General features: G+C 43.6%; 2 protein-coding genes across 3 annotated transcripts in view; one reads left to right on the plus strand and one right to left on the minus strand.

Annotated features, from left to right (window-relative positions):
• On the plus strand, positions 1-10,277 carry LOC139412878 (carboxy-terminal domain RNA polymerase II polypeptide A small phosphatase 1-like). Of its 2 annotated transcripts, XR_011634740.1 has the most exons (8): positions 1-349; positions 3,753-3,898; positions 4,708-4,809; positions 5,377-5,433; positions 5,940-6,032; positions 6,598-6,783; positions 7,237-10,032; positions 10,105-10,277. XR_011634740.1 is itself a non-coding variant. In XM_071159675.1 (7 exons), exons 1-7 carry the CDS (start codon positions 286-288, stop codon positions 7,363-7,365), a joined length of 777 nt encoding a protein of 258 aa, XP_071015776.1. In that variant the 5' UTR covers positions 1-285; the 3' UTR covers positions 7,366-10,277. The 2 variants fall into 2 exon arrangements, 1 of the variants encoding a protein (XP_071015776.1); XM_071159675.1 differs by having other exon boundaries at positions 7,237-10,277.
• The window catches only part of LOC139412877 (obscurin-like protein 1), a 27,253-nt gene continuing 19,255 nt past the window's right edge, over positions 9,874-17,871 (minus strand). The window contains exons 16-25 of the mRNA XM_071159674.1: positions 17,515-17,781; positions 17,105-17,374; positions 16,570-16,836; positions 14,008-14,274; positions 13,315-13,427; positions 12,983-13,139; positions 12,521-12,682; positions 12,263-12,367; positions 11,798-12,064; positions 9,874-10,970 (exon numbers count right to left, since the gene is read on the minus strand). Of these exons, the coding sequence (XP_071015775.1) occupies positions 10,693-10,970; positions 11,798-12,064; positions 12,263-12,367; positions 12,521-12,682; positions 12,983-13,139; positions 13,315-13,427; positions 14,008-14,274; positions 16,570-16,836; positions 17,105-17,374; positions 17,515-17,781 (2,153 nt within the window). The 3' untranslated portion in view covers positions 9,874-10,692. The remainder of the gene's footprint in view (positions 10,971-11,797; positions 12,065-12,262; positions 12,368-12,520; positions 12,683-12,982; positions 13,140-13,314; positions 13,428-14,007; positions 14,275-16,569; positions 16,837-17,104; positions 17,375-17,514; positions 17,782-17,871) is intronic.

Below are 17,871 nucleotides of genomic sequence, written 5' to 3' on the forward strand. Positions count from 1 at the left end.
GAGTTCCATGTTTGTATCTTCAAATTGAGAGCGGAGTTGAACTCCATGTTGAAACAAAGTTACCAACTCCCTTTTAAATGTTAATAACTTTTATTTGTAGATTTTATACCGCTCTGGTACGTCATTGAATAGCCGAGAAATGTAATCGTTTGGATGCGTAATGTATTTAAATACTGTTTGCGGTTATGTAACTTTGTGCACATTTATAATTGAATGTTCCTAGTCAGCGAACAATCTAAAACGGAACAAAGTTTTTAGTTTCAATTGTGGATAAAGTCTGGTGCAATGGACCACCAGTCCTCAATAATCACGCAAGTTAGTCGAGATGAAGAGGCGAATAGAGAGAAGGGTAAGTTTTGGAGAAAGTTCTCAAGATGCACGTCAGTTGTTTTGTACCACACTCAAAACTTTTCACAGTTAGCTAGCCTAGTTCGTCGTCCATTGGGTGTTTTCAAAGACGAGGACAGTGTTTACGAAACGAAACTATCAAATCTGCCATCGTCTACATTGTGACCACAATGCATGGCAACAACTAAGCTTCAAATGGCAACATTGTTGTGATACGCGACGCAACTTTTTGACAGGCAAGGTCACTGCAGTGAGGACGGACGAGCCCACTCAATCAAATCGCGTAATCTAGCTACAATTAATTGACGAGGCTGCAGTTGGTGTCTGTCATAGACCTCCTAAAAAAGCGAACACTTCTGAAATTACTTGTTGAGAGTTTGATAATTTAAAAAGCAGCTGTGTACTAGGCTACAGACGGATGCATTTATAAACGTGTGACTTCTTTACATCAACAATTTTTCTAGGAGACTGGTTAACGTGTTTTATGGGTGGTGCGTTCTTGGAAAGCTTTTCCCGCTGTTATGCAATCAGCAGTTACCACAAGAGGACTGTACAGCTTCAATAGCCAGCCCTAGTATCTACATTATAATGACCCATTCAAAACAGAGATTAAGGCCTGCCCACGCACCTTGTACTTCCCCATTAGCAACATAAAACTCGATGGATGGCACAGTTAAGCTACTGCCATAGGCTATATGAGAAATGCCATCTTGGTTTGTTGTCCACAACTTGGTAACAACCTTGTCGGAGTGGTAGCTGTGTCACAGTGATCGACCTCAGAGAAGTCTGGAGATAATGTGTCAAGCAAGGTGTGAGGTGGCACCAAGTAGGGATTGTATTTAGTGTGTGTGATGTAATCGTACCAGGTAGACTGTAGTTTTACTTCCTGGTATGAGTAGCTCTTTGTTTTGATAACACATACAGTTATTCTCAGAGAGTGGTTTATGTTGCAGTGTTTTCCTATATTCATAGACACTTAAAAAAAAAAAATGGATAGTCATTGGCTCAATGACTGGAAGTCTATGGGAACAGCTAGCATGTCATTGCACTAACGCCAGTAGCAATGTACCCCATACCTTGCCACCATGGCTGAAATAAATCCTAAGGGAAGCACTGTGTGAAAGCCATGCCCAGGAGAGACAAATGGAGTGAGAGCCCATGACTTTGACGGACATCCTGTTTAACGCTGTAACTTCCTGTCTCTAGCTGACCTGGGCCAATGGGCAACCTGCGTTACTGGTCACAAACCAACCCAGAGACTCCTCTTGTTTATCATATGTGAAAGGATTTGATAGGTAGGCAGTATCTACAGTATCTGTGATACAATAAGAGCTCATGAAAGCCCTCTGGTTGATCTTTCAATCCTTTCATATCTGTTAGGCAGGGGACTCAACCAGGATCTAGGGCCTAGGGAGGGCTAGGTTTGGAATTAGGCCCCTCTCTTAAAGATACACTGCAGAAATCGCTTGATTATTTCCTGGTTGCCATAATTCTAATAGTTTGTCTAATTTCAGTTTGTGACAAAACAAGCATGTATAGTGTAGTGAATCATTGTACTGTCTAAACCGCTGTGAAATATATTTCTCCATTACCAAAAACATTGTATTTTCAGCTGACATTTATATGTGAATTTGTTCAGGTTGCCCAAAAAGTTAGATATTGTAGCTTTAAAGGAGAGGTAATGGATTAGACGTATCCCTGCTGAGGCCCTATTCCCAGGCTGCTGTCTGCTCTCTGTAACCTGCCTTGTTGTGTGACATCTGATCCTGCTGCGTCAGTGGTGGTGGGCTGACACGATCTGTTTCCCCCTCTGATCTGCCCCTGCATTTCCCCTTCCTGTCCTGTTTTGGTTTGACCTGGATGTGGCAGTGGGCAGAGGAGGGTCACAGGTCTGGAACGGGCCAGAGAGGGAGAGAAAGGGGGTCACAGGTCTGAAACGGGCCAGAGAGGGAGAGAAAGGGGGTCACAGATCTGGAACGGGCCAGAGAGGGAGAGAAAGAAAGGGGGTCACAGATCTGGAACGGGCCAGAGAGGGAGAGAAAGAAAGGGGGTCACAGGTCTGGAACGGGCCAGAGAGGGAGAGAAAGAAAGGGGGTCACAGGTCTGGAACGGGCCAGAGAGGGAGAGAAAGAAAGGGGGTCACAGGTCTGGAACGGGCCAGAGAGGGAGAGAAAGAAAGGGGGTCACAGGTCTGGAACGGGCCAGAGAGGGAGAGAAAGAAAGGGGGTCACAGGTCTGGAACGGGCCAGAGAGGGAGAGAAAGAAAGGGGGTCACAGGTCTGGAACGGGCCAGAGAGGGAGAGAGAGAAAGGGGGTCACAGGTCTGGAACGGGCCAGAGAGGGAGAGAGAGAAAGGGGGTCACAGGTCTGGAACGGGCCAGAGAGGGAGAGAGAGAAAGGGGGTCACAGGTCTGGAACGGGCCAGAGAGGGAGAGAGAGAAAGGGGGTCACAGGTCTGGAACGGGCCAGAGAAAGAGAGGGAGAGAGAGAAAGGGGGTTACAGGTCTGGAACGGGCCAGAGAGAGAGAGAGGAGGGACAGTGAAAGAGTTTGTAACACGGTCACATTGCGAGTGAGAGAAAGACGGGGAATAAAGAGAATGAAAGGGGGGAGAGTTTAAGGAAAGCATTTGTCCCTTTTCTGATTGGGCAGAAGTTTGCAGAGGGCGAGTAGTGGAACTCTAGAGCTTTATTATAGTAAACAAAAACTCTACATAAAAGTGAAGTCAGTTTAGTCTTAAGAAAATGTTTTATTCCAAGACTGGCAGTCATCGTCAGGCAACGCTTAGAAATAGAGATTCGACATTATAATAAATTGAGTTAGATGTAATGATTTAAGTGGCTACTCAAACTGTCACTGATTTGAAGTGACATGCCCCTCTCATGACTTTCTTAGCTAAGTTTACATATTCCTCATGGAAATGTTAAAGCTGCACAATCATGTCTCTCACCTCAAGGACATTCCTCTTATAACTAATAACCAAGTAAAGTCTGTTTTATCTGTTAATTGTTTTTCATTCAAACCATTGGGAAAAGGGCATCAGGTTGAAGCGAAATGGCCGCAATGAGGTCAAAGACTAAAGATGCTATACATGACATAAATTCTGCTGGAATGAACTTGAAAAACAACCATTATATCACATGTTTATCCTTTGAGCATACAGTACATCTGCAGAAATATGTTGTTCGCATCGGGACAAATCCCAACTCGGGCTACAGGAATTTCCATGCATACGTTCAATCGACACCCCCCCCCCCCCCCCCACAAGTTACGCAAGAGTTCAAACTACAACATGTCCACGTCTCAAGTTAAGAGTCTGTGAATAAACCACATCAGGGAGCAGTGAGAGTAAATGGATACAGGAAGACTGTGTGACTGACGGATGGACTCATTATTTTCTTCCAGGTCCCCCACCCTCGTCGTCTAAAAAGCCCAGGAGTCGAGGCCTGTTCCACAGCCTCTTCTGCTGCCTATGTCATGACCAGGCTGAGCCCCTGCCGGTCAACAACAACGCCCCGCTACTGGTTGAGGAGAACGGGACTGTCTCCAAGGTACCACTGCTCTCTTTAATGGTTCAGGGATGTTTTAGAATCTATGTATATGGTTTGCGTAGATCCAGGTAAATGCTCTGGTCTATTTTGTATATGCAGTGTTTGTGTAGGTCAAGGTACATGCTCTGGTCTATTTTGTATATGCAGTGTTTGTGTCGGTCCAGGTAAATGCTCTGGTCTATTTTGTATATGCAGTGTTTGTGTCGGTCCAGGTAAATGCTGTGGTCTAGTTTGTATATGCAGTGTTTGTGTAGGTCCAGGTAAATGCTCTGGTCAAGTTTAGAAATGCCTTGTTTGTGTAGGTCCAGGTAAATGCTGTGGTCTAGTTTGTATATGCAGTGTTTGTGTAGGTCCAGGTAAATGCTCTGGTCAAGTTTAGAAATGCCTTGTTTGTGTAGGTCAAGGTAAATGCTGTGGTCTAGTTTGTATATGCAGTGTTTGTGTCGGTCCAGGTAAATGCTCTGGTCAAGTTTAGAAATGCCTTGTTTGTGTAGGTCAAGGTAAATGCTGTGGTCTAGTTTGTATATGCAGTGTTTGTGTCGGTCCAGGTAAATGCTCTGGTCAAGTTTAGAAATGCCTTGTTTGTGTAGGTCAAGGTAAATGCTGTGGTCTAGTTTGTATATGCAGTGTTTGCGTAAGTCCAGGTAAATGCTGTCTGTGTGTTTATGATGTCATAGTAAATGTTACAAACTAGGACATGACTTGATGGTGGTTTTTTAGGTCTATGTCACAGTGTAGTTTGTATTTCACATGTATCATGACAAATGTTAGTTTGTGGTTTGTGTACGTTAACTGGGTGTTTGGTTCAGGTCCAGGTCAGACCGCTGCTTCCTCAGGCCAAGTCAAAAGACGCAGGGAAGATCTGTGTTGTCATAGACCTGGATGAAACACTGGTCCACAGCTCATTCAAGGTAAGACCAGGAACATACTGCTTCACCATTTACACTAGTAATATTATATAGTCACAGAGTCACAATATTATATAGTCACAGAGTCACAATATTATATAGTCACAGAGTCACAATATTATATAGTCACCTCCATGAGCTCTAAAGCTATTGGTGAACTTTGATGCAATTGCTGTACCGTTTAATTTGGGGTTTAGCTTTTCTTTAAAAAATGTCCTATCCTCGCAAATGCTATGGACACAAATGTTTTTGTGTGCCTTTTTGCATCTTGTTTTCTCTTTATGGAGAGAGATTTTTCCCCTCTTGTGAAAGCATGACATCACCAGGCAGTAATGTCCAATAGTAATGAGAAACACTCTGAGAGCGAGGAAAGAGATTGGTTTCTCCACAGTATTATTGTTGGCAGTCACAATGACATCTCTGTCATTGTTGCCACTTTCACACATCCAGACTAGCTGTTTTTTAAATTCTAAATACACATGGTTACTCTCATGTATACTGCGTTTCTGGTGTTTAGGATGTCTTTCAAGTGGTTTTGTTCAAAATAATGTATCTTTATTGTTCCCACAGCCGGTGAACAATGCTGATTTTATCATTCCTGTAGAGATCGATGGAACTGTTCATCAGGTGAGCCTATCACTATGCATGGTGACGAGCCCAACTGTCACAGACCAATGCCATCGGCCTCTACCTTTCCATGTTAAATCCTTTAGCATTATTAAGGTATATTATGGCTCCCTACAATACTGTATGGTATGTTACCAACTGCTCAGTCTGGTTCTGGACTGGGTTAGAATGGCATCTGAGGCCTTGGGTTTTCTACCACAAAAGGAACATTGGAGTCATGCTGAGAGACTGTCACCTCCTACATGGTTCTGGAGTTGGTGCCAACAGTGTATCTTGGGCCTGGGCCTGATTCAAGTAATCCAGGATAGGTTTGTTCAGAAACCTATTCTGCATGACTTGGTTCAGGACTATGACCCTCGGCAGCAGACCACTACAGAAAGAAGAAGTGAAAGACGGCTCAATGCATCTGAGTGGGGGGGATGTTTTTCATTTTGTTTAAGACGAGAGGTGGAAAGATGATGTATTTGATTATTGGTTTAAACTTAACTTACAATGTATCCATCCAGGTATATGTGTTGAAGCGACCTCACGTGGATGAGTTCCTTAAGAGGATGGGAGAGCTGTTTGAATGTATTCTGTTCACAGCTAGCCTGGCTAAGGTGAGGACAACGCCATGTTAAACCAGCAAATGACTCAATGCAATCAAAACAAGTTTGTTTAAAAAGGCCCATTGCTGTCAAAAACGTGATGTTTCATATTTCACTCTGTGGTTGGAATAGTGGTGTGAAAATGATAATGCCCTTTTGGTGTAAGAGCTGTTTTGAAAAGACCGCCTTAAATTTCAGCTTGTTTTGATGGGATGGAGTTTTGGCCTGCCTGGTGACATCAAATTAGTTAATAGACAAATAAGAGAGAGTTCCAAACTTCACTGCCAATAACAGAGAGCTTTCAGTTTCCCCTCCCCACTCAGACCACTCCCAAACATTCCTAGCAAAGTTTTTGCTAGAGAAATTGCTCTTTTCTAAGAAGCTATTTGTTTCTTTTCGACCATTTTAATTGAAAACAAGTAAGGTACTTTAATTGTTACCCAGAAATGATTTGATGTTGAGATAAACAGCTACATTGGGGCTTTTTTAAGGCTGGTCAAAAGCTGCAAGAGACAGGAAATCACATGTCACTTGTTTTCCTCACCTGATACGGAGACCCCTATGTGTGTTTCTCCAGTATGCTGACCCAGTGTCAGACCTGCTGGATAAGTGGGGCGCGTTCCGCGGCCGTCTGTTCCGTGAGTCGTGTGTGTTCCACCGGGGGAACTACGTGAAGGACCTGAGTCGTCTGGGCAGGGACCTGAACAAGGTCATCATCATAGACAACTCCCCAGCCTCCTACGTCTTCCACCCAGACAACGCTGTAAGAACCACTCTCCTCCTCCTTGGCCCCTCTTTCTGTTCCTCCTTCCGTTTCAGCATCCATTACTTTAAAAACAAAGATGGCAGATGTTGGCTGACTGACTGGCTTTATCAAACTTTTAGTTATGTGAAAATGTTTTGCAATTAAAATTGTATAGATAGTTTCTAAATCTGTAGTTACCTATAAACACTTTATAAACCTTTATGAATCATTTATAAACTATACCATTCTATGACTGAAGGACCATTTAGAAGCAGGACGTCGTACCACTGGAAGGAAAGTGCCACCAGCTGTCTCTCTAGCTGCATTCTAACTAGCTCACTAGTTGATTGAAACCAGAGCGTGGCTCTCGTTGTGACGAGCTGTATGACCGACTCTGGTGCCTCGCCATTGTAATGATCTCATTGTAACTACATGCATGTCTGACTCTGTCCCGTCTGTGTGTGGCTGCAGGTGCCTGTGGCGTCGTGGTTCGATGACATGGCCGACACCGAGCTCCTGGATCTAATCCCCTTCTTCGAAGGGCTCAGTAAAGTGGAGGATGTCTACACGGTGCTCAGGCAACAGAGGGACTCCAGCTAGCAGTGCTGTCAGTCACCCTACCCCTCTACTACCGCCATCTACAGGACAGACCGAGAACCGCAGCCTTAAAGCGTCTTCGCACCAACCGTACACCCCTCAGCCTACCGTCCACCAGATCAACCACAAGACTTTCACCTCCAAGCCCACCCCTCTTCTTCAACCCGTCAGAACCACGCTAGTACTGCCCTCTATTGGGGGAAACAGAGGACTTGATCCTCCAGAACACGATCTACCATCCCTCAACCACAGATGGGCTTGTGTAGATGGATGTTGTGGGTTATAATGAGTTAGGTTTTTATACAGTGCCTTTCATCAAATGTCATTGGAGCATACAGAACAGTCAAGTAGAGGGAATCTACAGCGTTCTTCACAATGAAGAAAAAACATGTAGTAGCAAGGTAATGGGAGAGAACCCCCAGGATCCAATCAGAATCGGTTCGATAAGTTTCCGGACGACCAAACCGTTCTAGAACTCTGTATGGAAAAGCAAATGATACTGTATGAATGGATATTTACTACTTTTAACACTTTAATGTGTTTTTTATTTTTTTTAGTCACTTATTCCCCAAGAGACAATTTAACATTTTTAACAAGAAAAGTATTGGCTTTGTGTAAGTCAAGTGGTTTTACTTCTTTCATCGCTCAGCTAGTATCATAATGACTAGCAGAATGGGCATCAGTACTTGTTAAGGGGGATGGAATCATAGAGTGACATTTATCAGTTACTGCAGCTATCAAAACGTTCCATGTCCCTTAATCGTATTTGTTTCATTTAGTTTTTTTATTAAAACCATAGGAATATGTGCGATAATGTGCCAGATAACCGGTCCATTACCCCGTATAAATGTTTTCATAACAAATACAGTAGTCAGATGACTGAAATGCACCTTAAATTACAATATAATCTTTTAGGATTTTTTTGGATTACATTGTCTGTGGACTATGGACCTCAACCCAGACAGACTAAATGCTCCAGCTCAGACACATGGACACAGTACCATGTACACACAGTACCATGTCAATGGCCTGGAAAACCCTTGGTATTCTGCAAACGGACCTGGATATGTGTTGGAAAAACATATTTAGATTCTGTCCAGGCAAACTGTTGGTCGTCCCTTTGCTGCAGTATCAACGCTACATTCATGGAGGAGGGCTGGGCGACTATATTGTGAATACCGGTATGGATCCACATACCACTATATATTTTTACAATAACAGAATTTTGATACAGTGCTAAATTAAATGAAAAGTTTTACAAATTGGACTAGTTCACTGTCAGTTTTGTCCTGGTTTGGTTGAGTATAAAACCATCAGAATGGAGAAAGCCCATTTTAAAATCATAAAGAATTTATTTGTAGCCATTCTAGGTCATGCACTAATCATGAAACACATTTAGACCAAAAATATATTTTGTCTGTAACGCCCAGCCTTACCATGGAGGAAAGGTGTTGAGACTGTGTGTTAGTCATCTGGTTTTGACAAGCACACTTCTCCCTCCTCTTACTGGAAACAGTACTTGAATACTTTCCCTTTTTCATGACCTCTTTTTAAAGGACTGCAAATACTATGCTTCTTTAGACCAGATTGTAGGATTTGGGTAGTTTGGTTTTTAAACTTCTTAAGCTTCTGACACAAGGTAGGACTATATTAATTGGTAGTTACCTGGGTTTGGAACAATAAAATAAATTGTTATTTGTAAGTAAAAACTAAGATGGTCTATCAGGAAGTGAACAGGAAGAGTAGTTTAATGGATTGAGTGATTTGTATTGATTGATACTGTTTTATGAATGCATGGGGAAAAGCATCTGTGTTGGCGTTGACTAAAGGCCTACTAAAATACCTTGTGAAATAAGATGATTCAGAGTTTAAATAACCAGTAGACCCATGATAAATCTATCAGTATTAAGAAATAATAAAAAAAATATGTTTTACTAAATTTCACATTTGAACTTAACACTCACCAAGTGCCTGTGTCAATCAAGTTAGATACAAAAGACAATACTTTTTTTTTCATCTTTCTTTTGGCAAGTTGGTTGGCCCTTTGTTAGTATTATCCAAAGGACGAACACAAATCACTGTAGTACAAATCGAGAATGTTGTGGGCTCTAACAATGCATTAATGGATTCACACACACATAATAGGAAATGGGTGAACCCTGGTTTGAAATTCAAGCCACCCACAGCCATTTAGATAATGTGACATCTAGATATGATTTAAACACATTATAAATGTGTTTTTTTAGTATCTCAAGGCATAATTTCTGTCATAACTCAGTAGGGATATTTACTGTTGTAGATCCAGTCCCTTTCAACTGCTTCAGGGCTGTTCCCTAGTCATTCACAGTGCTTTGGAAGAGAGCTTTCTATCACCATGAGGACCTTGACCTATTGCTGTACCTCTTCTAACTGTATTCAAACACTTTAAATAATATATGCATATATTATACACATATGTATATTTTGTTTTGCACTGTAATAAAGCAAACAAAAAATGAAATGAATATATTATGGATTATTCATGTGATTTCTGATTGAATAGCTGTAACGTAGTTTGTGGACAGTCTTTATCATACCAATTGTATTGAACTGTTCAATGATATCTTCCATAAATACAACATAATTAAATAACCAGTGCAGGTGCTTTTGTGTTCAGGCAGTCTATCCTCAGCAACACAAAAAGCCACGATTTGACACCGAAGCACATTCAAAAGTAACAATGTTTGTAAGCTCTATCCTAAGATATTGTCTGACGGTTTTATTGGATAAAAACCTTCATTCAAACTATGGATGTCAGTATTTAATGTCAGTGGGGAAAATATAACATATTTAGAAAAAAATATTTTTTACTTAATTATAGAATTAAAATGTTCATTTCCAATCAATATATTTTCAAAATAAATATGTGTAACAGATGTGTACAATTGATTTATATCCATACACACAGGCATTCATACCCACCATTATAAACCATTCTAACACCTTCAGACAAGTGTTGCATACCGATTTGACCTTTAGACCTGACTGGAATCCATCCTTCTTAACATTTCTCTCCAAGGTTACTTTCTGCCCTTTACAACTGACTGAAGATCAGCTTTGCTCATAACCCCACCATTGAGTAAAACAAAACTGATCCTGAAACAGTTGTTTGGGGCTTAAGTACCACATTTCATCATCACATTCCACTTTTCTGTCTCGCTCATTACATGCAGCTTTACTAGATCAGATAGACCGCATTCTTATATAGTACCTTCAAACCCTAAAACAGTCTCAGACATTCAATTCCTGATCATAACAGAATCAACATTTCCCATTCTCTCCCCCTTGCCTCTACTTCCACATCACGTTCAGTTTGGCGCTGCTCTTGGCCTTTCCCATGGCGAAGGTAACCGTCCCGCTCATGTCTGGTCTGGTCTGTTTCAGGTTCAGTTTGTGGACGGTCCCGTGGTTCTCTAAGCGGACATCAGGGCTGGACTGGATGGTCTCTCCGTTCAGAGTCCAGACTGGGGGCCTGCTGATGGCCACGGACACCTCACACTGGAAACAGGCCTGGTCAGGAGCCGTCACCGACACATCCTCCAGCTCTGTCTCTATCACCAGGGACTGGGCTGGAGAGGCAAGGGGATGGAGGGTTAAAAGAGATGGGTCACCTTTTCCACAAAAGGTCAGGAACATCATTCTATGTGTGTGAGGGAGAGAGAGAAATGTGAAAAGGGTAAGGTGAGAGATTGAGGGGAATAAAGTGACAGAGAGAAATGTGAAAAGGGTAAGGTGAGAGATTGAGGGGAATAAAGTGACAGAGAGAAATGTGAAAAGGGTAAGGTGAGAGATTGAGGGGAATAAAGTGACAGAGAGAAATGTGAAAAGGGTAAGGTGAGAGATTGAGGGGAATAAAGTGACAGAGGGACATGTGAAAAGGGTAAGGTGAGAGATTGAGGGGAATAAAGTGACAGAGAGAAATGTGAAAAGGGTAAGGTGAGAGATTGAGGGGAATAAAGTGACAGAGAGAAATGTGAAAAGGGTAAGGTGAGAGATTGAGGGGAATAAAGTGACAGAGAGAAATGTGAAAAGGGTAAGGTGAGAGATTGAGGGGAATAAAGTGACAGAGGGACATGTGAAAAGGGTAAGGTGAGAGATTGAGGGGAATAAAGTGACAGAGAGAAATGTGAAAAGGGTAAGGTGAGAGATTGAGGGGAATAAAGTGACAGAGAGAAATGTGAAAAGGGTAAGGTGAGAGATTGAGGGGAATAAAGTGACAGAGGGACATGTGAAAAGGGTAAGGTGAGAGATTGAGGGGAATAAAGTGACAGAGAGAAATGTGAAAAGGGTAAGGTGAGAGATTGAGGGGAATAAAGTGACAGAGGGAAATGTCAAATAACAGCAACAATATGTCAATTCGGACATATTGTTTTACAAGAAACCACCATCCACTCACCTTCCACCAGGAGTTGGGCTGTGGACGTGTGCTCCCCAACCTCTATACTATAGGTACCCTCGTCCTCTACAGTCGCCTCGTGGATGGTCAGTTTATGGTAGCAGCCGTCACTGTGGATCTCTAGCCTATCAGAAGACACCAGCTCTGCCTTGCCTCTGTACCATGTGAGTTCACAGCGCGGCGTGGACATGGTGCAGTCCAGAATCACGCGGTGCTTCTCCAGAGCTGTGCGGTCTCTCAGAGGCTTCACGATAGACACGGGGGCCTCTGTGAAAAAATATACGAGAAGTGCAGATATTTCAGTGAAGAGAACTGATTTGAGGTCAGATCATGGACATAGGGAGTTCTGTCACCCACAACAGAGGTTTGGGTTTCTGTCTGCTTATAAGAACTGATGTCAGATCAGCTGGAGTATCACACAGAGATAGGTGAGGTAGAACTGCAGCCCGGTAGGTAAAGCCCTACCTTCCACCTCTAGGTAGGCTGTTGATTCTGTCTGTTTGGTCACAAAGCGGACCTCCCCAGAATCCTCAGCTTTAACGTTGCACATGAGAAGGAAGTGTTTGGTCCCTGAAGGAATAAACACAGACATGGAATTTCAATGTTTATTCTATTATTTATTTGACCTTTACCAGCTATGTCAATTAAGACCAAATTATTCACCGCAATCATGAAGTTTAACAGTTATGGATTAACTGATTGATTGACTGATGTATCACTAACCCTCTGTGCGTATCTTGATGGTGCTAGTGGGTCGTATCTTGTGTCCATCCTTGTACCACTCCCCTGTCACGTCCTCCATGGACACCTCACACATGAACACAGCATTCTGGTCCTCCTGGACATACAGGTCCTCCAGCCCGTGTAGCACCTCCACTTCAGGCTCTGTGGAGGGAGATTGGAAGATTGGTTCAACATATTGGAACATTGGAACGTAGTAACAGTGTACAAACGTAACCGTGCCAACAATGGAAGAGCATTAGTCACGCAGCCATGACCTCTAGGTGGCAGTAGCACGCAGTACAAGGTTGGCTGTGTTGGCCTGTTTCAGCCTTCCTGTCCCTATAACTGAACAGTAGAGGTCAACGAATAGTACCGTTGGTGAGAGTACTGAGATGTTTTACATGCACTTGAAATGAAGACCGTTCTGCAGTGACTTGATAAGGAGAGTGTACAGTATATTACCATAGACCTCCAGGTTACAGGATGTATTGAGATCTCCTACGTCACAGGTGTAGGTGCCTGCATCAGAGAGGCTACACTGCAGCAGCTGACAGAACCTCTTCCTCCCCATGGAGTAAATACGGTACTGGGTCTTCCCTGGCTTTAGCTCTGTCCCATTCTACAATCAAGAAGAAAGACAGGGGACCAACATTATTACCGTATTCTCAGGGATAGACAACATTTAATGAGATCAAACGGTTTTCTTCCTGTCTGTGCCTTTTGTACATAACATAACATAACATAATACACTACTGACACAAATGCAGCAGGCCTATTGGTTGTACATCTATTACCTTCAGCCACCTGACCTCCACGTTCTGCCTGGACAGCTCACACTCCAATGTGGCAGGAGAGCCCTGCTCCAGTCTCATGTCTACCAGCTTCTTCATGATAGTCACTGGAGTCTCTGGGAAAGAACAACAACATGGAAGAAATGTTAAGAAATGTTCTTTACAATAGCATCCAATCCAGACACAGCTCTCCAGGGTTAAAGACCCTGTATTAGATAACTGGATATTCATGATGATGTTCTTGACCCTCAACCCTCTCCCTCCCTCTCTATCTCTGTACCACAAACACTGTCTCGGCCTCTGAATGATCGGCTATGAAAAGCCAACTGACATTTACTCCTGAGGTGCTGACCTGTTGCACCCTCTACATTACAACCACTGTGATTATTATTTGACCCTGCTGGTCATCTATGAACGTTTGAACATGAAGAACGATCTGGCCTTAATGGCCATGTACAGTTATGGTCTCCACCCGGCACAGCCAGAAGAGGACTGGCCACCCCTCAGAGCCTGGTTCCTCTCTAGGTTTCTTCCTAGGTTCCTACCTTTCCAGGGAGTTTTTCTTAGTCACCGTGCTTCTATATCTGCATTGCTTGCTGTTTGGGGTTTTAGGGTCGGTTTCTGTACAGCACTTTGTGTAAAAAGGCCTTTATAAATATTTTTGATTGATTATTGATGATGATGATGATACCTCACCCTTGACAGTGAGCCTGGCAGAGGTCCGGACTCCCTCCGCAGAGAAGACGATGGTGCCCGTGTCCTCCAGGTTAAGGTTGGACAGGGTGAGGCCGTGGACCAGCCCGTTGCAGCTCACACGCCAGTGGTTGCTGGGTTTGACCCGGATGCCGTCCTTCTGCCAGAAGCCCTCCACGCCAGTGTGAGACAGCTCCACCTCGAAGGAGGCCGTCTCCCGCTCAAACGTGTCCGTCTCCACCAGACCCTTACGGATGGCGATCTTACGGGCTGTAGAGGTAGCGATATTGACAGATGGTTAAAATATAACATACCTAAAGCCAGGAGACATTTTTGCCTATAATAATAGTCTATATGCTATTATTGTAAGATGACATACCAACATTTCATCATACATCTCTCACCCACAGGGCATTACCCATTGTTATTTTAGTGCCTGACGGCTGGCGGCACCATACATGATAGAGAAGGCCAACATTCATTGTAGCTGTTGTTGACAGCTACTACAGTGCCTTGCGAAAGTATTCGGCCCCCTTGAACTTTGCGACCTTTTGCCACATTTCAGGCTTCAAACAAAGATATAAAACTGTATTTTTTTTGTGAAGAATCAACAACAAGTGGGACACAATCATGAAGTGGAACGACATTTATTGGATATTTCAAACTTTTTTAACAAATCAAAAACTGGAAAATTGGGCGTGCAAAATTATTCAGCCCCCTTAAGTTAATACTTTGTAGCGCCACCTTTTGTTGCGATTACAGCTGTAAGTCGCTTGGGGTATGTCTCTATCAGTTTTGCACATCGAGAGACTGACATTTTTTCCCATTCCTCCTTGCAAAACAGCTCGAGCTCAGTGAGGTTGGATGGAGAGCATTTGTGAACAGCAGTTTTCAGTTCTTTCCACAGATTCTCGATTGGATTCAGGTCTGGACTTTGACATGGCCATTCTAACACCTGGATATGTTTATTTTTGAACCATTCCATTGTAGATTTTGCTTTATGTTTTGGATCATTGTCTTGTTGGAAGACAAATCTTCGTCCCAGTCTCAGGTCTTTTGCAGACTCCATCAGGTTTTCTTCCAGAATGGTCCTGTATTTGGCTCCATCCATCTTCCCATCAATTTTAACCATCTTCCCTGTCCCTGCTGAAGAAAAGCAGGCCCAAACCATGATGCTGCCACCACCATGTTTGACAGTGGGGATGGTGTGTTCAGGGTGATGAGCTGTGTTGCTTTTACGCCAAACATAACGTTTTGCATTGTTGCCAAAAAGTTCAATTTTGGTTTCATCTGACCAGAGCACCTTCTTCCACATGTTTGGTGTGTCTCCCAGGTGGCTTGTGGCAAACTTTAAACAACACTTTTTATGGATATCTTTAAGAAATGGCTTTCTTCTTGCCACTCTTCCATAAAGGCCAGATTTGTGCAATATACGACTGATTGTTGTCCTATGGACGGAGTCTCCCACCTCAGCTGTAGATCTCTGCAGTTCATCCAGAGTGATCATGGGCCTCTTGGCTGCATCTCTGATCAGTCTTCTCCTTGTATGAGCTGAAAGTTTAGAGGGACGGCCAGGTCTTGGTAGATTTGCAGTGGTCTGATACTCCTTCCATTTCAATATTATCGCTTGCACAGTGCTCCTTGGGATGTTTAAAGCTTGGGAAATCTTTTTGTATCCAAATCCGGCTTTAAACTTCTTCACAACAGTATCTCGGACCTGCCTGGTGTGTTCCTTGTTCTTCATGATGCTCTCTGCGCTTTTAACGGACCTCTGAGACTATCACAGTGCAGGTGCATTTATACGGAGACTTGATTACACACAGGTGGATTGTATTTATCATCATTAGTCATTTAGGTCAACATTGGATCATTCAGAGATCCTCACTGAACTTCTGGAGAGAGTTTGCTGCACTGAAAGTAAAGGGGCTGAATAATTTTGCACGCCCAATTTTTCAGTTTTTGATTTGTTAAAAAAGTTTGAAATATCCAATAAATGTCGTTCCACTTCATGATTGTGTCCCACTTGTTGTTGATTCTTCACAAAAAAATACAGTTTTATATCTTTATGTTTGAAGCCTGAAATGTGGCAAAAGGTCGCAAAGTTCAAGGGGGCCGAATACTTTCGCAAGGCACTGTATATATAAAGGCACAGTAAATGTAGTTGCAAATAGAATCCAGGACTCAAACTGTTGTTTTATTAGCAAAGCATAACAGGACACTGCCATAGTGTTGAAGACTTTGGTTCATTACTCTAACTGATGAAATCCTATTCATATCAATAATAATAAACTGGGTGGTTTCGAGTCCTGAATGCTAATTGGCTGACAGCCATGGTATATCAAACCATATACCATGGGTATGACAAAAAAAATATTTGTATTGCTCAGTTACGTTGGTAACCAGTTAATAATAGCAATAAGGCACCTCAGGGGCTTGTGGTAAATGACCAATATTATTGAAGACTTTGGTCAATATAAATGACCAATATACCACAGCTAAGGGCTGTATCTGATGAAATCATATCCTTATCAATCAGTATGACATGGGGTCTGGACATTGTCTTACGCTCCACGTTGAGTTTGACCTGCGTGCGGTCGTGCAGGGTTTCACAGCGGTAGGTTCCGCGGTCAGAGAGGTTGAGGTTGCAGATGGTCAGGCTGCGTTTGCGTCCGCTCTGGCCCAGGGTGTGTCGGGGTCCTGGCTGAATGACCACACCCTGCCTCATCCACTGGACCTCACCCGTGTCCAGACTGACCTCTGTTTCCATGGTAGCGTCTCCGTACTCCTCAGCCATCACCGCCTCCATCTTCTTAGTGAAGGTCACCTGAGCTTCTGGATAATGCCGGAAGGACAAAACATGACTGTTAAAGGGATGGTTCACTAAGAATACACATTTGTATGATAATCCACTTCCTCAGGCTTTGTTTGAGTTATTTATTATTTATGTAGGTATGTTGACTGAGAACACTTTCTCATTTACAGCAACAACCTTGTGAGAGTCGGTCTGCTCCCATCTGACACTCAGGTCAAGCTAAACAAGTGCATCTCCATTTGAAAGTATTTGCCATATAAATTTGACCCAGGTCAGCTGTGGTCTCACCCTGTACTTTGAGGGTGGCCTTAGACACGTTCCCCTCAGCCTCCACTGTGATCTTAGAGGAGTCCAGGATCTGACAGCTCTTGATCACCAGGGTGTGACACAGGCCGTTCTGCGTTGCCTGGAAACGGTCACCCATGACGACGAGCTCGCCGTCCATCCCCCACACCAGCTGCACGTCCTCTGGCGACACCACGCACTTGAAGGTGGCGTCCTCTCCCTCTAACACCATGGTGTTGTGGAGCTCTGTCAAGAACTCTACCACGCGGGGCACTGGGGGGGACGAGGGGAAAGGGAGAGAAGGAAAGAAAAACTAACGAATGGCTCGAAGGTTTGTTGATTAATTTAATTAGGGGTATTAATGCTGGGCTGGAACCAAATCCTGCACCCATTTTGAGGGCTGTACTACTTACTCTCGACTCTGAGCCTGGCGGCGGTGCGGTCGTCCTTGGACTCGCAGGCGTACTCCCCCGTGTCCTCCCTGGTCAGCCTGTGGATGGTCAGGCTGCGTTCCACGCCGTCGGCCCGGATGGTGAACCTCCGGCTGGGGACGATCTCCACGCCGTCCTTCAGCCACTGGACGTCCGCCTTGGGCTTACACACCTCACAGCGTATGGTCACCATGCCGTCCGCATGGGCCACGATGTCGTGGAGCGGCTTGGCAAACTTCACCCTCATCTCTGAGACCACAAGTGAGAGAGAGCTGTTAAGATTGGTGATACCTTCTATCGCCCTCTGAAACCCCATTCATAGTCATTCACAACAGCATT

The sequence above is a fragment of the Oncorhynchus clarkii genome, chromosome 7, assembly GCF_045791955.1.
Source record: "Oncorhynchus clarkii lewisi isolate Uvic-CL-2024 chromosome 7, UVic_Ocla_1.0, whole genome shotgun sequence".
NCBI lineage: Eukaryota > Metazoa > Chordata > Actinopteri > Salmoniformes > Salmonidae > Oncorhynchus > Oncorhynchus clarkii.

Coding starts and splice junctions, on each gene's coding strand:
- LOC139412878 (XM_071159675.1), top strand. CDS start 286: ATGGACCACCAGTCCTCAATAATCACGCAAGTTAGTCGAGATGAAGAG. Junction 3,899..4,707: donor AGAACGGGACTGTCTCCAAG/GTACCACTGCTC, acceptor TGTTTGGTTCAG/GTCCAGGTCAGACCGCTGCT. Junction 5,434..5,939: donor TCGATGGAACTGTTCATCAG/GTGAGCCTATCA, acceptor GTATCCATCCAG/GTATATGTGTTGAAGCGACC.